The sequence below is a fragment of the Balaenoptera ricei genome, chromosome 1, assembly GCF_028023285.1.
Source record: "Balaenoptera ricei isolate mBalRic1 chromosome 1, mBalRic1.hap2, whole genome shotgun sequence".
NCBI lineage: Eukaryota > Metazoa > Chordata > Mammalia > Artiodactyla > Balaenopteridae > Balaenoptera > Balaenoptera ricei.
Window position 1 is genome coordinate 32,290,952 of NC_082639.1, and position 23,574 is coordinate 32,314,525.

At 42.7% G+C, this 23,574-nt stretch overlaps 1 protein-coding gene across 1 annotated transcript; it reads left to right on the forward strand.

Moving 5' to 3' along the window:
• Positions 1 to 285: 285 nt before the first annotated feature.
• On the forward strand, positions 286 to 20,585 carry LOC132347042 (polyadenylate-binding protein 4). The gene is made up of 4 exons (XM_059893690.1): positions 286 to 315; positions 19,888 to 19,981; positions 20,096 to 20,226; positions 20,489 to 20,585. The coding sequence occupies exons 1-4, from the start codon at positions 286 to 288 to the stop codon at positions 20,576 to 20,578; spliced, it is 345 nt and encodes a 114-aa protein (XP_059749673.1). The 3' UTR covers positions 20,579 to 20,585.
• The last annotated feature ends 2,989 nt before the right edge of the window (positions 20,586 to 23,574 follow it).

Sequence of the window (23,574 nt, forward strand, 5' to 3'; positions counted from 1 at the left end):
CTTATTTATTTTCAGTTCAGGGAAACTGGAGGCCAAAGGAGGAGAAATAAAAGCAGGGTAGCTGGTGCCCTTGGGTGAGGAGCATTGGATGGGAAAGAAAGGGCACCAGAATAAACCAGTTGTGCATGGGGTGAGGACACAGGGTTTGCCTGCATCCAGGAAGTGTTTTTCCCATTTAAAAAGAAGAGATGAAATGCTTCTACAATTTGAATTCTGAAAGGAGAATTTGCAGGTGAGAAGACCTCCAACTAAATCACCAGTTCGCCCTGCCATCCGCCCCCCACGATGGCAAACACTAACGGGGCTGCGGAACAGGTATGTACTGTGAAGCCTGGGACAGTGGATGAAATATTGAAATACTAAGATACCAGTTGGCAAATGGTAAGCAGCAACTGCAATAAATAGTACAATTAATTATTTATAAATATGTTATAACATAAGCTCATCCGTTCATTGGATACCATCATGACCACTGATAAACGGGCCTCTTAAATAGCCACTTCTGAGAAACACTGATGGCATTCTGCTGCTTCGCTCACATCCCTGCCCACAGCACACGCCGCATCGCTCATTCTTTAGGAAGAACTCTGCTCTGTGCTTTAGAGGAATCATCAGTTTATCTTTATCCTCAAATTACTCACTTGTTAGTGATTCTAAATAGTTTACCCTTTACTTTGATTTTATTGTGGGTGTGTTCTAACACTGGTATAAGTAGTAAGTCATCAGGGTTTTGTTTTCTTAAAAGATCCAGAACCAACTAGTGTGTCACTTGTACCATTCAAAATGGCAATTATGTTCAGTTCAAATCCAGAGTTGATATTGATCATGGTTGGATCATACAAATGGAAACACGATGACTAATATAGGAAAAGGAATTTATTAAGGAATTAGAATTTATGCAATTGTTGGGATTCGTTCAGGGCAGAGTGGGGGAAAGTGTATCTCTGTTCCTCAGTGTCTGGGGCCTAGGTTGGGAAATTCTGACAGCCAAGGGCTAAAGTCATTTGGAGACATCTTCACACACATGTTGGATACTTGATGCCGGTGTTGATGGGGATCTCAGCCGGGGCTGTTGGAGGTGGACATGTGACTGAGAACTGGAAGTGATATGCCTCGCTTCCTCATACAGACCTCCCAGGCATGATCCTTTCTCTTCTCCATCTATCAGATGAATGGAGAGGATTTCAAAGACCTAGAAGAAGGCAGAACCCTAAGGTGGGAGAAGTCTGGGCCTCTGAGTGACTGTATAGAGCAAAGCCCTCACCATCCTACATCGGATGGTGACGTGAATGAGAAATATCTTTCTATTAAGTTCAGCCATTTACATTTGGAGATGTTTGTTCCTGCAGCTAACGTTACTCACCCTAACTAATAACCATCTCCGATCATTTATTGAAGTTCTGAATGACTGGAGATGTTCAGCTGGTGAGATCTGGTGTTGGCAACATCCATGGTGGTTTTTCTCACCATCACAACTGTTACATAAGCCCTGTTTATAGTCACAGGTTGGTCTTGTAGCTTGTATTACTTAAAATATGTTTGATGGCATTTTAATGATCACATATGCCTTTTTTGACTAATGGTCACAGCTCATGAGGTCATTATATTGGCATTTTGTTAGGAAAAAAGAGGAATTCCATTGTCTTTCTATCACCAAGTTTACAAACCACTCATGTCTGGATCCATCTCTTCTGCCCCCATGAAAATGGAAAGTGTTCATCTCCTATCTAAAGGCAGTCCAGGGTACAAAAGCCCTCCACTCTACCAAATCCAATAACAATTTTATATTCTTGTCCCTCTTAATCCCTTCAACAACTTTCAATGTGGTCAAACAAACTCCACCCTGAAAAACTTTCCTCATCGCCTTCTGTAACACACCTTTCCTGTAACTCACTGGCCTCACCTTGGCCCCGTTTGCGGGCTCTTCAGTTAAGTATCTCATAGGAATCTCAAATCACACACATCCATTTTAGAACTCTTGATTAATCCTGCCACTTCCATGCCTCCCACAGACATCCCCATATAAATACATGGCACCACTATTTATCTGGTGGCTCAGGCCAGCCACCTAGGAATCATTCTCTTCACTTCCCTCTAATACCTCCAAACTCTAATCAGTCAACAAATCCTATCAAGTCTACCTTCAACTGATATATATTAGAATCAATCGATTTCTCTCCATCTCTGCTTTTACTACTCTAGTTCCAATAAGCATCATCTTTTACATGGATGATGGCAATAGCCTTGGAATTGGTTTGCTTTCCTATACTCTTGTTCCTATATTGTCTATTCTCCACACAGAAATGAGAGTGATCTTTTAAAAGCCAAAATTGTGCTTTCACTTCCCCTAACATACCAAGTTCTTTCCTGCCTCAGGCCTTTGCACTTGTGGGTGTCTTTTCCTGGAACATCCTTCACCTGCTTGTTGAACAGCTGACTATTTCTAATCCTTCAGGTCCAGATCTAAATGTCACATCCTCAGAGAGCACTTATCTCCCTGTAGAAATTAGGTTCTCCTGCTCTACTATTCTCTATCACAACACCCTGTTTACTTTTTAATAGGACTTGTAATTATATTTTTGTTTACTTGTTTATATTGTTAAGTTGTCAATCTTCATGAGACCATAATCTCCATGAGGGCAGGTGCCGTGGACTGAATTTTATCCCCACAAACTTGATAAGTTGAAATCCTAACGCCCAATATGACTGTATTTGGAGACAGGGTCTTTAGAAAGTAATTAAGATTAAATAAAGTCATAAGGGTGGGACTCTAATCCTTTGATAGGTCTGGTGACCTTAGAAAAGGAAGAGAGAGGGAATTCCCTGGCGACCCAGAGATTAGGATTCCACACTTTCACTGCTGAGGGCCCAGGTTCAATCCCTGGTCGGGGAACTAAGATCCTGCAAGTTGCATGGCCAAAAAAAAAAAAAAAAGAAAAGAAAAGAAAAGGAAGAGAGGGATCTCTCTCTGTCTTCCCCCTCTGCCACAAAATGTACCCACAGAAGAAAGTCCACACAAGAACACAGAAGAGAGCACAGAGAAGGTGGCTGTCCAAAAGCCAGGAAGGGAGCTTTCCCCAGGAACTGAACTGGACTTCCACCCTCCGGAACTGTGATAAATAAATTTCTGCTGCTTACGCCATCCAGTCTGTGCTATTTTGTCATGGCAGCCCGAGCTGACTAAAACAGCAGGCTTACAGAGTAGGCTTGTTTCCACTTTTTCATCCCCTACACTTAGCATAGTAACTGCTACGTGTAGGCAGGTAAAAATTATTTGCTGAATAAATGAATGGGCTGCACACAAGCTTCTCCTTACTTGCACCACTGCTTCAGCTGTCTCTACCACCCCCAGGCCAACCCTCAGATACCCCACCTGGGCTGCTTTGAGGGAAAGACACAGCTAAATGTCACACTCATGTCACAGGTATTTGAAGAGCAGCTCTTCCTTTCCCCTGCCCCACCCACCGATGCTGTCTGAGAGATTCCAGATGGATGACCACACTCCTTCCCTCAGGTTAAGACAGCTCTATCCAGAGCCAAGCTTAATGAATCAAGATTGGCACATGAGATGAAACCTGTTTGCCTTCCCTGGACTAACAGAAACCAGCTCTGCTGAGAAAACCAGGCCTGTCTGCTTGGTCCTCACTCAGGACTGGGTTAATAGAACACTGGGTTTGGGGTTTTCCAGGCTTGTTCCTATTTTCTGTGAAGAACGTGGCCTGCAGTGCAATGACCTGTGAACAGCGGGGAGGAGGCCTGGTGTTACCCACCCCGCCTCGGCCATGGAGGTTGGTGCTTCTGTTGGGAGCCCCCGTGTGGGGAGCTGGGGCCGCTGCGGCAGCCTCCCTAGGACACAGGCCACACTTGAGGTGCTGAGTGGAGAACTCAGGCCCTGGTCCTGGGCAGAGCTCCGCGGCCTCCCTGTGTGGTCATGGGTGAGGCCGGCTCAAAGCTGCCAGAGTTACATCTCCAGCCCAGACCGCTGAAGTCCAGATCCGGAAACCCAAGAGCCAAATGTCTCAGAGGTATCTCTCTACTTCTCACCACCTGCACTGCCACCCCCCTTTCCCCCTGACCCCTCCACGTCCTCACCAAGTGTCCATCCCTGCAGTGACCTCTCTGCCTCCGGCCTTGCCCCACAGTCCATTCTCCTCACAACAGCCAGGAGAAGCTTTGAACACACAGTCAGATGATGTCACCCTTTTGCTCAGAACCCTCCAGTGACTTCCCAGCCCACGTAAAGGCCAAAGCCCTCCTGTTGGCTACAAGGCCCTACACCATGGGCTCTTCCCTCCCACTCCTAACCTCTGGCCCCATTTCATAGGACTCACCCCGCTGTTCACTCTCTTCTGCTACCCTGGCCTGTATTCGTCAGAGTACTTCAGAGAAACAGAACCAATAGGATGCATATTATAACTATGGTGAGAGAGATTGATTTTAAGGAATTGGCTCACACTGTTGTAGGTTCAGGCCAAGTCTGTAATCTACAGGGCAGGCCAGCAGGCTGGAAATTCAGGCAAGAGCTGATGTTGTAGTCTTGAGTCTGAGGGCTGAAAACTCAAGCAGAATTTCTGTGTAGTCTGGGGGCAGAATCCCCTCTTCTTCAGGGGCAACTCAATTTTTGCTCTTAAGGGCTTCAGCTGGTTGAATGAGGTCCCCCCACATTATAGAGGGTCATCTGCTCTACTCAAAGTTGACTGATTTAAGTGTTCATCACATCCCCAAAAATGCCTTCATAGCAACAACTAGACTGGTGTTTGACCAAAGAACTGAGCACCATGACCTAGCCAGTTGACACATAAAATGAACATCACGGGACTTCCCTGGTGGCACAGTGGTTAAGACTCCATGCTCCCAATGCAGGAGGCCTGGGTTCGATCCCTGGTCAGGGAACTAGATCCCACATGCACGCCGCAACTAAGAGTCCACAACTAAGGAGCCTGTCTGCCGCAACTAAGACCCGGTGCAACCAAATAAATAAATAAATACTAAAAAAAAAAAAAAGAACATCACACGGCCTCTTTGTCATTTCTTGAAGACAGGGTCATCCTTTCTCAGGGCCTTTGCCCTTACTATTTTCACTACCCAAATGATCTGCTCCCAGATATCCACATGGCTCCTAGACAACCCCATAGCTCATTCCCTCCCTTCCTTTGGATTTTGCTCAGTGTCACTTCTGGAAGCCTTCTTTGACAGCCCCATCTGAAGTTACAAGCCCTCCTCCGGCCCTAGCTCTCGCAGGCCTTCTCTGCTGGCCTTCCCTATGTGGTGGTCTCAGGTGAGGCACGTCTCAAAGGTGCAATTTTCTACTGTTACAGTCCAGTCATAAACAATTTTGTCATAGACTAGAAGCTCCTTCGTAAACAGACCTTATTTTACATGTACACTGGCCAGAGCGTCCGCTGTTATCTCTCTGCTTCAAACTCTCCTTTCTGTACTCTCCCTTGTGAGGCTGGAGCTGGGACTCTGACACCCACATTTCTGCTTTGTGAACTGGCTTCCTGTTAGGCTCTGTCATGAGGGAATGCTACAGGGTGTTTTAAGGGTACCTGGGATTTGATTAATCTGTGTGACACACAGATATGGAATTGACCATCATGAAGGAAGAAGTTTGCTCAGTTCCCTAGAAACAGGAGGCGTGGCACACCACTCAGGGTCACACGGCGAAGCACCAGGGTGGGTCAGGGGGCAAAAGGGGTGAGGAAAAAACATGGGCAAGAGTTTGTATTGTGGTTTTCACTGGAAGGAACAGGCAAGGCAGGGTAAGCAGGCTTAGGGTTGGCTAGTTTGAATAATTTCAGTGGTCTCTGGGGTATAGGGACTGTCCTTAGTTGTCTGGTACCCGGCCTTGGGGTGATTAGGGTGGATGGATAGTGGCCCAGAGTGTGAGAGCTCAACAGAGGAGATGGTTGGGATCATGGGCTCTGGATCAGTTGGTCTGCATATGAAAACAACGCTCTACGGCAAGTTGTTTGCCATCTCTAAAGGGGATGTTAGCTAGCCTTGGAAGAAGCAATCCTTCCAAGGTCAGTAAGGCCCCAGGATGCCCAAGCATCAAATAACAGGAAATTAAAAGGCATGATTAATACACAGGGAGAGAGAACATGCAAGGACGGTGGTAGCAGAAGAAACTTGCTTCTGGTTTCCTATGGGCTCTCTGATGGCTTACACTTTCTGAGTATCACCCCAGGGATGCTTCTAATCCCTGGTAACAGCAGTTCCTTCCTGTAGCAGCAGCTGCATCCAGTCACAATCTCCATCACTTGCAGAGACAGCTCCATGGTGCTCTTCTCCGAGATACCAGCATGAGCTGGCCAGTGCCCTGTCCCCGAGAGGTCTGGGTCTCAGCCCCGTGGGACCCTCTTCCAGGTTCAGAGACACCAACATCATCTAAGCAGTGACTCATCCTTAGGGGTCTGAGTTTCAGCTCTGCAGTGCCCCTCTTCTACGCTCAAGTGTTTTGATTATTCACACTTCTTCTCTTAGTTCCTTCAACCCTGGGGGTGGTAGCTGCTTCCTCCAATTGCTATGTCTATGATAGATTGGTGTCTTTTTTATTGCTCTTTTACTTACCTCATTAACCACTCTATACCTAGTTTGCAATGATTTATAATCAGTTCTCTCTGTTCAAATAACTGGTGGGGTTCTGTCTCCCCATTGGACCCTAGCTGATTGAGAAACTGGTACCAGAAGAGGAATTTTTTGACAATGCTTTGGTTGTGTTCTTGGAGTTGAACTCAGTGCTGACCTCCTTGATGATGGGGAATACTAGCAATCCACGGTATGCAGTGACTTCATGATGGATCAAATTTTCACCTGTGGTTGGTTGTGATGAAGTGCAGATTGAAAGGGCCGTTTGACAGAGTGGCTGTTTCACTTGGTCTTAGGGCAGTAATTACAAGGACTATGGTGTGGGATGAATCCTTCTGAATGCCCTAGAGTGCATATAGAGAGGAAATGACAAGCTCAAATGAATAATCAGTTGGGATTAAGGCTGAAGTTGAGGAGTAATTAACATGTTTTAGAAATGGATGGTATGACTCACTCAAAGATGATTTGATGATTATACAATGATTATTGCAACTTTGCATCTCCTCATTCCGGGTAGAGAATTAGATGTCTTCGTTTGAATGAAGGACAGTTGTAACTTGTTAGAAAGAAAAATAGAGTGTTTTTAATTTTCTTATGGAAGTTCAAATATGTGAAGAAGGTACGTAGGGATGCTGAATAGCCAAAGGGACGGATTGTGCCATTAAATAATCTGTTTTCTATTAGCTCCAACCCACCCTTCTATACTCTACATTGTGATGCTGGGGCAGGGACCAGAGTAACCATATTTCTGCTTTGCCAAAAGCAATTTCCTCTTAGGCATTATGAATAGGTGGTACGTGAGGGGGCTACAAGATTGGAGGAGGAAGAAGGAACTGGTTTCTTCCCTTGGGCTTCCTGAACTTGTGATCATCCTCCAGCAATGCTTCTTCACCCTGGCCGCAACACTTCCTTCCTGGGGAGGATGCTGAATCTAGTTTGCAGTATTTCCAGCACTTGCATACCAACCTTATTGTGCTTCACCCAGAAAATCCAGCAACAGCTGAACAGTCCCCCCTCCTCAGAAATCTGAGTTTCAGCTCAGCAGGGCCACTCCGGTAAGCTTGAGTTTTAATAATTTAAATACCTTCCATTTGTTCTCCCAGCCTAAAGGGCAGTAGATGCTTCCTTAATTGCTGCCTCCAAGATACCTTACTGTTCTTTTCTTGAATTGTCAGTTAACCAGTTAATAACTTTATACCTAGGTAACAATTCTTTATATTAAAATCTCTGCTCAAATAACCAGTGTAATTTCTATCTCTTGATCAGACTCTTCATGATACACACACACGTTTCAAAGTGTCTTTCGATACTCTGGTTTCTCTTCAAAATGCACAAATTTTTCACTTTTTACAAAGTGTCTTTCGAATGGAAAATAGCGCCTGACACCGTAGGCACTCAAAAAAATATTTGTTGAACTAACAGCAATAGCACTTAATGAGTTCTTACCACCTCAGGCTTTGTTCGAAGTGCCCTACATGTATCATTTCATCATCAAAATAATCTCATGAGATAGGAACTCTAATTCCTAATAAAAAAATAAATACTGATATGTGTTAAACTGACTGTAAACTGACTGTTAAACTGACTGTACTGCTGGGTAAGGCAGGGAAACTGGATCTAGTACAGAAGTTAGACCATGTAAGATTGGGTCTTCAGATGAAACATTAGCAAACAACTCAGGATGATTAGCTAAAGCATAGAGGGTTTACTCTCAGGTAGGTAATCTACAAGGAAGAACAGGGCCCATGAAGACTGACTCCCAGTCCAAAGACAAGGATGGGCTTCTAAGAGCAAAAGGCACTGTACAATATAAGGAGAGGTGACTGGCTGGTTAAATAAATCTTTAGCTTGTCGGCACAGGACTGCTTGGCTTGTAATGAAGCAGAGCCCCAATTCCATTTGTGGCTTTTAAGAACTTTATTGACCCAGTAGGTCCAGTAGGTTGAGTCCAAGTAGTACATCTGAGACACAGATCACAAACATAACAAGTTCATCATCAGGCTGGCTTTTGTTGTTGTTGTTGTTTTGTTTTCTGCTGATTCTGATCAGTTCTCCAAGAGGGGTGCACTTTGGTTCCTTCTTTTGGGACCCTGATTGATTGTTTTCTTGCATTTTATTAGCAATACAGGCTCAGAGTCACGCAGTATACCGCATATGCTCAAGACTCAGCAAAAATTTCCTTTATCACCTCATTTTTACTGATAAGGAGCCTGAGCCACAGAGCAAGTAAGTAACTTTCCCTTGGTCACACAGCTGGCAAGCAATAGAGCCAGAGGTTGGTAGGTTTGCCAGGTGACTTTTACTCTTCATGGGACTCAATTTCCTGATGCCATTCTGCCCTGCAGGTACTCACTGAGGCCCAGCCTTCCTAGTCAAGCAGACTGACTTTAGAATTGTTAAGAGTTGGTACGTTTAACCAGTGTGGTATACTGTTTCTATTGGGAAGAGAGAGAGGTGAGGGGGGGTGGGAAGGAGGAAAGGAGAGAGAAAGAGAGAGAGAGAATGAAAGAGAGAATGAGAATACAGTGTGGTTAAGAGTATGGATTTTAGTGGTAAATAGACTGAGGTTAAAATCCCAGATCTGCTTTATGCTGCTTACAACTGCTGTGAAATAAGCAAATTACCTAGTTTTTCTAAGGCTCAGTTTCCTCATCTGTAAAGTGAGGGAAATAATACATACCAAAAGGGGCACTCAGTTTAATCTATTTTTAGGTAATGGTTTTTAATAACAGCCCTACCAATTTATGATCTATGACTGCCCTCTAGAGGTAAAATTAAAACTTTGTCTCCATAACCATGCTAAATACAATCCCTGAAAGCCTTTTTCTTCCCAAATTGTCCAGCCAAAAAGCAGTAGTTTCTGCAAATCAAATTGCCCAATAACAACTGGTCTTTAGCGACTCCAATATTTTTGAACTGCAATATCAGACTTTCTTGAAGAGAAACAGGAAGGCTTGGCCCAGTTGGGTAATGCAGGGCAGAATGGCACCAAAGAATTAATTGCCATGAAAAATAAGTTACCCGCCACCACCAATAACACACACACACACACACACACACACACACACACACACACACGGCATGAAACCCAGCTGGCTTCACAAACAAGTTTTCCGCACTTTAAAGAAACAAATTATCCCTATCCTATGCGAACTATTTCAAATACACTGCTTCCCAAACCCCCGCCAAAAGAAAACCCACAAAAAAACCAGGAAATCTGACCAGTTTATTACGGTAAAATGGTTCACTATCCTCATCTTAAACTTTTTGGGGTTTGGAAGTTTAGAAAGATGATGCAGTGTGTAACTTGTGTATAAACACCCTCAGCACAGATGGGACCAGTCCCCTACGATTAAATATGTTAATATTTCTGCCATAAAACATACTAAGTGGGACAAGTAAAAACTAAATAGTCTCACAGATGAAGTTTAGTGGCCAGGTGAGTTTGCTGAAAATGTACCCCCTCCCCCCAAAGAAAACCTGTTGCTAGTTTTCAGAACTTTTTGAATTTTGGAATTGCAGATAAGAATTGTAGACTTATATAACTGATGCCAAACCAATCTGGGATGCTAGTATGAGAAAAAAAAATTTAGCCCAAACTCATGAATATATTTGCAAAAATCTTAAAATAAAATGCTAGCAAATAGATCTGGCAACTTATAAAAAATCATATATCACGACCACTGGAATGGAAGGTGCAGTGTCACCACTGTGATTATGGGTTCAAGTTGGTGATCAGACCCATGAGACACAAATAGATTTTTTAAAAATATTTATTTATTTATTTGGCCGCACTGGGTCTTAGTTGTGGCACATGGGACCCTTGTTGCCGCGTGCGGGATCTTCACTGCAGCATGCAGAATTTTTAGTTGCGGCATGCGGGATCTAATTCCCTGACCAGGGATGGAACCCGGGCCCCCTGCATTGGGAGCATGGAGTCTTAACCACTGGACCACCAGGGAAGTCCCACAAATAGATTTTAATCTAGAACACAAAGCAGGAGATATGGCAGACGCCATTTTCATCTTCCTGGGAGGCCCAGCAGCTACCCAAGTACACAGATTCTTTTGTCACTTACCCACAGGTCATGTACAGGAGAACCAAGGTGTGTGAGGGTCACCTTGACTTATAGAAGCTGCAGCCTCTATTTCCCACCAATAATTTACACCATTTTGGATGTGTAAGCCCATTGACAACCCCCCAAAACTTAAGCACACAACAAAGGAGGCGTACACTATAACCCTCTTTTATCTTAACTCTACTGTTTCTAAGGAAACATTATTGTGGAAGACCAAGTTCAGTGTCAGGCACGTTTGCATCAGCCCAGGTCTGATATTAATTTTCATTTTACTCACAGAAAGATAATTTAACATTAGGAAATCTATCACTGTGATTTGCTAATTAACTGATAAAGGAGAAAATCAGATGATTCTTTCAAAAATTCAAAAATACCGCTCAACAAAATGAAACAGAGATTCCTTATAAAAATGCTTAGCAAATTGAGAATAGAAGGGAACTTGAGAATAGAAGGGAACTTTTAAAAGGTATCTACCCCAAACCTAAACTTTATACTTAAGATGAAAGTTTGGAAGCATTTCCATTGAGTCAGGAACAAAGGAAGATTGCTCACTGTCACCTTACTAATCACCACTATCCCGACTTCCTAGCCAATGTAATAAGTGAAATAAATACGAGGGATAAGAATTAGGAGGAGACAACACTGTTTCTATTTTCAGGTTATATTACTGTCAATTTAGGAAATCTACAGAAAAACTATTTGAACTAATAAAAGAGTTTGGCAGGGCTACTAGATATAAGATCAACATACAAAAATCAACAGATTACCATACTGATTTTAATAGGAATAAGAAACTAGAAGATGTGATAGGCAAAAAGATACCATTCACAATGTCAGTAAAAACGATCATGTATCTAGGGATATATCTTTAAAAAAAAAACATGCTAGACATTTACAGAGGAAAATACAAAGTATTTCCGAGTTATAAAACGAATATTTTAAAAATGGAGAGATATAACATGTTTATGCATGGGAATACTACCATAAAGATGTCACTTCTCCCTTAAAATAAATCTACAAATTCAATTCATTCCAGTAAAAATGTATGAGGATTTTTCATGTAACTTGATAGGTGGATTCTAAAATTCATATGAGGGCTTCCCTGGTGGTGCAGTGGTTAAGAATCTGCCTGCCAATGCAGGGGACACGGGTTTGAGCCCTGGTCCAGGAAGATTCCGCATGCTGCAAAGCAACTAAGCCCCTGCGCCGCAACTACTGAGCCTGTGCTCTAGAGTCCGCAACCCACAACTACTGAGCCCGTGTGCCACAACTACTGAAGCCCATGCACCTAGAGCCCGTGTGCTCTAGGTGTGTTGTCCGCAACAAGAGAAGCCACCGCAATGAGAAGCCCACGCACCGCAATGAAGAGTAGCCCCCCTCGCCGCAACTAGAGAAAGCCCGTGTGCGCAATGAAGACCCAACGTAGCCAAAAATAAACATAAAAATAAATTAATTAAATAATTTAAAAAATAAAATTCATATGAAAGAGTAAACACCCAAGAATATACAAGGTAATTCTGAAAAAAGAACAAGATACAAGATATAAAAATTTATCATTAAACTATATATATTAAATAGGATAGAATTAATTCAGGATCATTCTAAAGCGGTAGGGAGCCCAGATACAGACCAAAAACACTGGAGATGATACATGACAGAAAGGGCACAATCCATCCTACAGGATGATAGAGTGGGGGCATTGGACCATGTTAATAAATAACATAAGAACTATAGCATGGGAAAAATCAGCTTTCCATCTGGAAAATCTCTATAGATCAACAGGAAGAAAACAACCTAACAGGGGGGAAAAAAAACCTAATGATATGTTCTAGCAAATCTCAATAGGAAAACACCATGGCCATCCTCAACATTATTAATATTCAGATAAATACAAATCAAAGCCACACAGAGATACCACTTCACACCAACTAAGTTGGCTATAATAAAAAAGACATACAATAACAAGTGTTGGCGAGGACGTGAGAAACTGGACCCCTCATACATTAATGGTGGGAATGTAAAATGGTGCAATTGCTTTGGAAACAGCAAAAATGTCCTTTATTGTCTCACTTTTACAGATGAGGAATCTGAGCCACAGAACAGTGAAACAATCTGCCCTTGGTCACACAGTCTGGTTGTGATACAACCAGACTTAGAGACAGTTCCTCAAAAAGCTGAATGCAGAGTTACCATAAGACCCAGCAATTCTATTCCTAGGTATATGCCCCAAAGAATTGAAAACATATGTCCACACAAAACGTGTACAAGAATGTTCATAAAAGTATTATTCATAACAGCCCACAGTCCATCAGCTGATGAGTGGATAAATAAAATGTGGTATATTCATATAGCAGATTATTATGCAGCAGTAAAAGGAAATGAAGTACAGACACATGCTACAACATGGAGAACCCTTGAAAGAATTATGCACGTGAAAGAAGCCAATCGCAAAAGACTACATATTATGCGATTCCACTTATATGAAATATGCAGCATAGGCAAATCCACAGAGTCAGAAGGTCAATTAGTGGTTGCCAGGGGCTGGGAGGCAGGGGTAACAGGAAGTGACTGGTATGGGGCATCTTAGGGGGAGGGATGAAAATGTTCTAGAATTAGATAGTGATGATGATTGCACACCTTTGTGAATGTACCAGAAAACACTGATTGAACACTTTAAAGTGGTGAATTTTATGGTACATGAATTATGTCTCAGTAAAGAACATGTTAAGCACCTTTCAAGCAAAACGAAACAAAAACAAAAAACAGAATTGACCAAACTAACTACAGATGTCTGTCAGAAAATCCTGCCCAAGCATCTGGTTTGCCACCTCTGCCCAAGCCCTCCTCCTCCCCTGCTGGCCCTCTGCAGGCTCCTATCTTTTCTCCTCCTCCTCTGCTCGCCCATTAAATGCTGGCATTCCAGGGCTCCATCCTGCACCCTCTCCTCTCCCTCTGCTCACGCTCACCTGTCCACTTCCATGACGTCAGCTCCACAGACTCCCGAATTTCGGTCTCCATCTCCAACCAGCATCCATCCCTACTCCTGCACACCTGTTCCTTTACCACAGGAAATAGCACTGCCAGCCACCTAGTCATCAAGGCAAAAGCTGGGGAGTCGTCCTAGTGACCTCCCAGCCCCTTCTGTCCCACCTCCTGGCTCATTCGTCTCCACCTCTGCAGCCTCTGGCTTACTTCAGGTTGCATTGTCTCTTGCCTGCAAACAGGCAAGAGGCAGAGAGCAGAACTGTATACACATCATTCCCTCACCTCCATCTCACCAGTTCATTCACCACTCTGCAACCTGAGTGATTTTCTAAAAGACAAATCTAACCCTGTTACCTCCCAGTTTAGAACATAGCCTTTTCTTGACCAATAACAGCTAACAATAATTGAGATTCACTTGTTGCCATTTGCTAAGCATTTTGTATGAATTATTTAATGCTGCAAAGACCTTATGAGGTAGAAATGATTATTATTACTCCTCCATTATGGATAAGAAAACCAAAGCTGATTTTTCTGTACCTGTTGAATGCGATTAATGTTAAAACAACTTTATTGAGGTGTAATTTACATATCATGAAATATGCCCATTGTAAGTATATAGTTTGAGGATTTTTAGTAAATTTACAGTTTGACAACTCTGTAAGTCACAATCCAGTTTTAGCACATTTCCATCATCCCCAAAAGTTCACTTGTGCCCATTTTCAGTCAGTCCCTTCTTCCACCCCACGGCCCAGGCAAACAGCTGATCTACTTTGTGTCTATAAATTTGCTTTTTATGGACATTTTATAAAAATGAATTCATACAATATGTAGCCTTTTGTGATTGTGTCTGCATTGTGTTTTTGAAGTTCACCTATGTTGTAGCATGTAAGTTTTATCCTTTTATATAGCTGAATAGCATTCCATTGTATGGCTATACTATAGTTTGTTTATCCATTCACCAGTTGATATTCAATAGATTCCACTGTTTAGCTATTTATGAACAATGGTGCTACGAACACTTCATGTACAAATCTTTGTGTAGACATATGTTTTTACTTCTCTTGGATAGATACCTAGGAGGGGAATTGCTGGGTCATAAATAAAGTTTAAATTTTAGTAGTTGCCAAACTCTTCAAAGTGGTTGTACCATTTTTACATTCCCATCAGAAATGTATGAGGACTCCAATTTCTTCACACCCTCACCAACATTTGTTATTATCTTTTTCTATAGCCATTCTAGTGACTGTGTGGTGGTATCTTATTTTTGTTTCAATTTGTGTATCTCAAATGATTAATGATCTTGGCCATCTTTTCATGTGCTTGTTAGCTCTTTGTACCTTCATATCTTCTTTGGTGAAATGTCTACTCAAATTTTTGCCTATTTTTAAATTGGATAATATATTTTCTTATTATTGAGTTGTAGGAGTACATTTTATATTCTGGATATATATCCTTTATCAATCATTGAGAGTGAGGTATTGAAATGCCAAAACTATAATTGTTTCTTTCTCTTTTCAATTCTATCAGTTTTTGCTTCATGTATTTTGGGACTTTGTTGTTAGGTATGTATAGATGTATAGTTGTTACATCTCCCTGATGTCTTGACTCTTTTATCATTATAAATATTCCTCTCATTGCCAGTAACATTTCTTATCTTAAAGCCTATTTTGTCATATTAACACAGCCACTTCAGCTCTTTTAGAGTTACAGTTTGCATGGTCTCTTTCCATCCCTTTACTTTCTACCTGCCTGTGTCTTTGAATCTGATTTGTGTCTCTAATAGATAGCATATAATTGAATCTTGCTTTTTTAAAAAAAATCCAATCTGACAATCTCTACTTTTTGATTGAATTGTTTAGTCTATTCACTTTTAGTGTAATTATTCATATGGCTGGCTTTATGCCTGTCATTTTGCTATTTATTTTCTATATTTATCCTGTTTTCTTTTGTTTCTCTTCCCTCTTTGACTGCCTACTTTTGTGCTAAAATATTTTTTAGAGTACCATTTAAATTTATTTGTTGATTTTTTAAAAACGGTATTTTATTGAGTCATCCAAATTCACTCAAGAACTTCAGCCATTTTACTCACTCAAACTATATTCGTATGTAGAGTGGTTGCTCTGGGGACTGCAGTATTCATCCTGACTTACTATAATCTTCTTTAGGTTAATATTAGCTTAAAAATGGTTAAATATAGCAACTTTGCTCCAATATAGCTTAATTTCATACCCCCTCCTTTGTGTTATTATTGTTACATATATTACATCTATATATGTTATAAACCCAACATACAGTGTTATAATTAGTGGTTCATAAAATCTTATATTTTTTAAAGAAATTAACAGGAGAAAAGAGAATATGTATTTGTACAGTTTTTTTTTAATTAATTGATTTATTTATTTTTGGCTGCATTGGGTCTTTCAGCATCTTGATTATGTTATTCAAATGCCTTCTGCCTCTATTGTTTCTGTCGAGAAATAAGGCTTGTCAGAACTGTACTTAAGAGTTCTTTTTTTATTTTTTGGCCGCACTGCTTGCAGGGTCTTATTTCCCTGACCAGGGATCGAACCTACCTCCTCAGCAGTGAAAGCACCAAGTCCTAACCACTGGACCGCCAGGGAATTCCCTTTTTTTACTTTTTTTTTTTTTTTTTTGGCCTAGAACTCGACTTGTGAGTTCTGATGTGCTGTTTTTCTCTTGCTGCTTTCAAAATTTCCTGTGTTTTAGGCTTTCAACAGTTTGATGATAATGTGTCCAAATGTGGATTTCTTTATGTTTATCCTACTTGGAGTTCTTTGGATCTGTAAATGAATGTTTTTCCTTAAAATTAGGAAATTTTTGGCCATTATTTCTTCAAATATTTTTTCTTTCCCTCTCTCTCTCTTTTTTTCTTTCTGAATTGCTGGGTCATATAGTAATTTTATGTTTAACTTTTTGAAGAAGCACAAAACTGTTTCTAGAGTGGCTGTACCATTTTACATTCCACCAAGAATGTATGAGGTTTCCAGTTTCTCCACATATTTGCTGACACTTGTTTTCACTTTTATTTTCAATCATAGCCATCCTAGTGGGTATGAAGTGGTACCTCACTGTGGTTTGGTTTGTATTTCCCTAATGACTGATGACATAATGACATTGATTTTTTTTTAGCTTTATTGAGATATAACTGACCTATAACATTGTGTAAGTCCTAGGTCTACAACGTCTTGATTTAGTACACTTACATATTGCAAAATTATTACCACCATAGTTAACTAACACCTCCATCATGTCACATAATTACCATTTCTTTTCTGTTGTGAAAACATTTAAGATCTACTCTTGGGACTTCCCTGGTGGTCCAGTGGTAAAGAATCTGCCTTACAACGCAGCAGACGCGGATTCGATCCCTGGTCAGGGAACTAAGATCCCACATGCCGCGGGGCAACTAAGCCCGCGTGGCACAACTACTGAGCTCGTGCGCCTCAACTAGAGAGAGAAAACCCGCACGCCACAACTAGAGAGAAGCCCGCGCGCCACAACAAAGAGCCTGGCACCGCAATGAGAGATCCCACGTGCCTCAATGAAGATGCTGCGACTAAGACCCGACACAGCCAAAAAGAAATTAAATAAATAAATAAATAATAAATAAATCTTTTTAAAAATCTACTCTCAGTAATCTTCAAGTATATAATACAGTATTATTAACAATGAATCCTCAGAACTTATTCATCTTATAACTGGAAGTTTGTACCTTTTGAACAATATCTCCCCATTTCCTCCAACCCCTCAACCCCTGAAAACCACCAATCTACATTCTGTTTCTATGAGTTCAGCTTTTTTAGATTCTACATGTAAGTGATATAATGACATTGATCTTGTCATGAACTTTTGATCATTTGTATCTCTTCTTTGGAGAGAAGTCCTTTGCCCATTTGTTAATAGGGTTGTTTGCCTTTTTGTTGTTGGGTTTTAAGAGTGCTTTTCACATTCTGGACAGGAGACTCATCACCTATGTCATTTGCAAGCATTTTCTCCCATTCTGTGGGTTATCATTTCACTCTCCTGATGTTGTCCTTTGATGCACAATAATTTTTAATTTTGATGAAGTCTAATTTACCTATTTTTCTTCTGTTTCTTATACTTTTGGTGTCTTATCTAAGAAACTATTGCCAAATCCAAGGGACAATTTTTTTTGGACATTATCAATTGTTTATTTTTTATTGAAGTATAGTTGATTTACAATGTTGTATTAGTTTCCAGTATATAGCAAAGTGATTCGTATATATATATATTTTGTTCTTTTCCATTATAGGTTATTACCAGATACTGAATATACAGTATAATATTCCCTGTGCAATACAGTAGGAGACTTTGCTGTTTATTTTATATGTAGTAGTTTGTATCTGCTAATCCCAAACTCCTAATTTATCCCCCCCACTTTCCCCTTTGGTAACCATAAGTTTGTTTTCTATATCTGTGAATCTGTTTGTTTCATAAATAAGATCATTTGTACCATATTTTAGGTTCCACATACAAGTGATATCATATGGTATTTGTCTTTCTCTGTTTGACTTACCTCACTTAGTATGATAATCTCTAGGTCCATCAATGTTGCTGCAGATGGCATTATTTCATTCTTTTTTATAGCTGAGTAGTATTCCATTGTATATATACTTGTATATATCTATATACTGCATCTTCTTTATCCATACATCTGTCGATGGACATTTAGGTTATTTCCATGTCTTGGCTATTGTAAATAGTGCTGCTATGAGCATTGAATCCAGTGTTATGAGATGATATTGAAAGGAAGGAAAAGTGGCCACAAGTTCTAGGTTCTGGCATACCTGGACATCTGTCCCTCCTGCTGCCAGTGAAGAAAAGAGTCCATGGCTAGCAGAGAGAATGTTTTAACTTTTAGTCCTTCAAACAGTCTCCATGGTGTAAACACTGACTCAAAGGAAGACTCCTGGAGAGCGTGGTTGCCAAGAGTGGTGGGATCTAAGTTGGCTTGTTCTTTTCCTTAGGGGTTCCCACTGCACCTGAGCCACCACTCATGCCCGTGCTCCTCCTTGGGCTTTTGCTCCATGGAAATGCACCCCAGTGTCAGCAGCCCACATCCCATGCTTCATTCATCAGATATTAAAACTCCACTAAATGCCAAGGAATTGTGAGTGGGATGGTGTCACAGTGGTAAACAAACTGACATGGACTCTGCTCTCAAAATGCTCTTTCTGTAGTAGGAGAAAGGGGATTTTAAAAAGTAGACACACACACAAAAAATTAAATACAACTTGTGCTAAATGTGAGCACAGTGTCTAACTGCTCCCTTCAGAAATGCAGGAGAGAAACGGATGTGGCCCACTGTCTCAATCACTTCACCTACCTAACGCTCTCTAAATATGGGAGTTCCAAAATGTAATGCCCTATTGAAAAGATACGAATCCTTTCTTTTTTTTACACCTTTCCTTTGGATTTATTCTTCTTCACAAGTGAAGCGATTACTATTAGAATTCTTTTAATTGGGTTCAAACATTGCAATGCATGAATCCTTTCTATAGCCTGCAAGGCCCTGCTTCTATGCCCCAGATCATCACTGACCCCACAGAAGCATCTAGACATTGATGTCTAGAAACATCTCATGTTTCTATAGAGCATTTTATGAGAGAGGGCGTATGGTATATAATAATTATAACTGGTCTGAAATGCATGCCCTTGGGCCCAGTCCTTTCTGGGAGTCCCTCCAAAGGAAATAATGGGGTCTTTAGAAAAAAGCTGTACTGCTAAAGATAGTTACTGTAACTTTGTATGTTCAATAAACAAATTCAATACTCAGTTTTTATTTTGCTAATGTGAGCAAATGACTTGACCTCATTGGGCATCATGGGTAAAATTGGGTGATAATCTCTACCTGAAAAAGTTTATGAGGACTTATGAGGACTGAGGAAATAGCTGCCTAGCACTAGGCCTGACACAGAGCAGGTGTGTTCTCTATGGGTTCTTTTCACCTCCTCTTTCTGACTGTATTGCATTGTATTACATACCTGAATATGTACACAGGAATCTATATAGTTTTTATATTCCCACCACTCCCCTCTCAGTGGACTGAATTTGCCCAGGGACCTCTCATCCTCCTCTCCTGGCATGCTGAATAGTAGCATTCAGGTGTTGAATGGTTGGACTGTCCTAACCTCGACCACTGTCTAGTGTCCTTTCCCTGGTGCTAGCCCGCCGTCTCTCCTGGTTCCCAGGCACCCCAGCCTGCGGTCCACGTGCAGGGGCAGGAGCCGCTGACCGCCTCCATGCTGGCCGCAGCACCGCCCCAGGAACAGAAACAGATGCTGGGTGAGTGACCCATGTGCTTGCAGAAGAGGGGGCCAGAGCTGCTACTGACCTGGACACCAGCGTCCGTTCTTTACTGGGATGCCACTGGGTTTTTCACGGAATACCTTCCCACAGGTGAACGTTTGTTCCCGCTCATCCAGACGATGCACTCAAACCTGGCTGGGAAGATTACGGGGATGCTGCTGGAGATTGACAACTCGGAGCTGCTGCACATGCTGGAGTCCCCAGAGTCTCTCCGCTCCAAGGTGAGCAGGTTCCCAGACCCCCGTGGCTTCCGCTCACTCGGCTCAGGGGGACAAGGGGTGGCCTTGGACACCCAGGGGAGGCAGAGAGAAGGGTCTGCTGCCCCGTGACCTCCTCGTGCCTCGCCTGTGACCTGAGGGCTGCTGGCGCGTGGGTATCTGGGAAGGCGGTCAGCACCAGGAGAGGCCACCGCTGGGCCCGGGCGCCAGGGAGGGGCGGAGGGGCTCTCCTCAGATGTCACTGACCACCTGGAGTTTCTCACAGGTGGATGAAGCTGTGGCGGTCCTACAGGCTCATCATGCCAAGAAAGAAGCTGCCCAGAAGGTGGGCGCTGTTGCTGCTGCTACCTCTTAGGCAAGGACAAACCGTATGTTTGGCTATTTCATTTCCTGCGATGGTTCTGATTTACGATCATCATCCTAAAAAGGCAGAAGGAGGAGGGCACGGAGAGAGCCCTGCTTCTGTTCCTGCTTATCCTGCCCACTTATCCTGTTACCTTTGTGCCTTATCTGTCATCTGAAGTTAGAGAAAGGAGGGGATAAGCTGTGAATTATAAAGGGCAAACAACAGTTTCCACTGTGGTTTTCTTCTGACACCAACCAATTCTACAGTTCTCTGACAACAGCGGGGACCCACCATTTCAATTCAATTCTGATACCACGGACCCCACAGGTTAAGGGATCAGTCCCACAAGACTGCCCCTACTTCAGACACCAGCCACAAATGGGGTCCCTATGGGGCTTCCCTGGTGGCGCAGTGGTTGAGAATCTGCCTGCTAATGCAGGGGACACGGGTTCGAGCCCTGGTCTGGGAAGATCCCACATGCCGCGGAGCAACTGGGCCCGTGAGCCACAATTACTGAGCCTGCGTGTCTGGAGCCTGTGCTCCGCAACAAGAGAGGCCACGATAGTGAGAGGCCCGCACACAGCGATGAAGAGTGGCCCCCGCTTGCCGCAACTAAAGCCCTCGCACAGAAACGAAGACTCAACACAGCCAAAAATAAAAATAATTAATTAATTAATTAAAAAAAAAAAAAAAATGGGGTCCCTATGCTACCCACACTTATGCTCAGCCAACTACAAATTTGGGTTCCCATGAACCACCCCCCCCTCAGGTTTGAAAATTTGCAAGAATAACTCACAGAACTCAGGAAAGAGGTATACTTATGATTATAGATTATTATAAAGGACACAACTCAGGAAGAGCCAAATGGAAGAGAAAAATAGGGCAAGGTGTCAGAGGAAGGAGATGCGGAGCTTCTTTGCCCTCTCCAGGCACACCACCCTCCCAGCACAGCCATGTGTTCACCAACCCAGAAGCTCCCCAAACAAACCGCATTTAGAATTTTTACATGTGGTTTCACTATCTAGGCATGATTGATTAAATCACTGGCCATTGGTGATTGAACACAATTTCCATCCCTTTTCCCCTCCCTGAAGGTCAGGGGTTGGAGCTGAAAGTTCCAACCCTCTAATCATGTGGTTGGTTCCTCTGCTGACCAGCCCCCATCTGGAAGCTATCTAGGGGTCTGTGATGGATAATTTTATGTATCTACTAGACTATGTCATAAGGTGCCCAGATATTTGGCTAAACATTGTTTCTGAGTGTGTCTGGGAGGGTGTTTCCAGATGAGATTAGCAGTTGAATAAGTGGACCCAGTAATGCTATTGCCCTCTGTAAGGTGGGTGGGCCTCATCCAGTCCACGGAGGGCCTGAATAGAACAAAAGGTGGAGGAGAGGAGAATTAGCCCTTTCATCTGCCTATATGACTGAGCTGGGACATCTCAATTCATCTTTTCCTGCCCTTGAACTGGGATTTATACAATTGGCTCCCCTGGTTCTCATAATAAATCTCTCCATATGTATCTATATGATGTATACATATTTCTCCTATTGGTTCTATTTCTCTGAAAATCCCTAACTAATACAGGACCCCACTATGCGTCACCTCCTTAGGGTAAATTCAGGTATGGTCAAAAGGGTTCATTATGAATTTAAGAAGGCCCTCCTACGGCTTCCCTGGTGGTGCAGTCAGTGGTTGAGAATCTGTCTGCCAAGGCAGGGGACATGGGTTCGAGCCCTGGTCCGGGAAGATCCCACATGCTGTGGAGCAACTAAGCCCGTGCGCCACAGCTACTGAGCCTGTGCTCCAGAGCCTGCGAGCCACAACTACTGAACCTGCGTGCCACAACTACTGAAGCCCGCATGCCTAGAGCCCATGCTCCACAACAAGAGAAGCCACCGCAATGAGAAGCCTGCGCACCGCAACAAAGAGTAGCCCCCGCTCACCACAACTAGAGAAAGCCCGTGAGCAGCAGTGAAGACCCAACACAGCCAAAAATAAATAAATAAATAAATTTATTAACAACAACAACAAAAAGGCCCTCCTATCATTCAGGAAATTTCAGGGGTTTTAGGGGCTCTGTGCTAGGTACTGGGGACAAAGACCAAATATATATATATTATACCACACTCACATAAAGGACACCTGGTCAGGTTCCTCTCAAGAGTGACCTTGTTGGTCTGGAGTAGTGACAGGTTCACAAGGGGATCTTGTAATCAGATCTCACAGCCTCATTTCTATGAGTGGTACCCCTCTGGTTTGGCCTGAGGATGCTGAGGTTGGCTGTGTGTGCATCCACTGCTTAGCTCTGGGAACACAGCAGGCACAGGCCTTGTTGTCAAAGAGGGAGACAGACACACACATGACTACAGTCACAGACTGTGTTTCAGTCAACTGTTGGACTTTGAGGCCATGGCACCTCTCTGAGGGGTAAGTAGGACCTCCAACAAGGACAGGTGGATGCCTCCAGACAGAGAAAGGAGAGAACCAAATGAGCAGAGGCAGAGGCAAGAGAATCAAGCACATGGTAAGGGCCAGGGCTTCTGTGTTGGTAGGGCTTGACTTGACGTGGCCAGGGCCCCTTGAGAAGGGCTCTAGGAGCCTTGTCATCAGCAGCACTGATTTAAGAAGGGAACTCTAGAGAGTTGAGGTTTGTTCTGAAGAAAGATCATCCTGGGAACAAGTCAGAGGGCGGACCGGAGGGAGAGAGCCACCATCAACTCTTCCTTAGTCTCGACTGCATTAACCTCCTGGTCTCCAGGTTTCCATCCAAATCATTCTGGGCATAGTGGTCAGAGTACAGTTTTTTTTTTTTTTAATTATTTATTTATTTGGCTGCGTCGGGTCTTAGTTGTGGTATGCGGGATCTTTCGTTGTGGCACACGGGCTCTGTGTTGCGGCGCAGGCTCTTTGTTCGAAGCCGTGTCCCCTGCATTGGAAGGTGAATTCTTAACCACTGGACCACAAGGGAAGTCCCCCAGAGCACTGTTTTAAAACATAAATGTGA

What these genes read in the sequence shown, in the direction of transcription:
- LOC132347042 (XM_059893690.1), top strand. Translation starts at nt 286, where the DNA reads ATGGCAAACACTAACGGGGCTGCGGAACAG. An exon ending in GGAACAGAAACAGATGCTGG is followed by an intron (nt 19,982 to 20,095) that starts GTGAGTGACCCA and finishes ACCTTCCCACAG; the next exon opens with GTGAACGTTTGTTCCCGCTC. An exon ending in CAGAGTCTCTCCGCTCCAAG is followed by an intron (nt 20,227 to 20,488) that starts GTGAGCAGGTTC and finishes AGTTTCTCACAG; the next exon opens with GTGGATGAAGCTGTGGCGGT.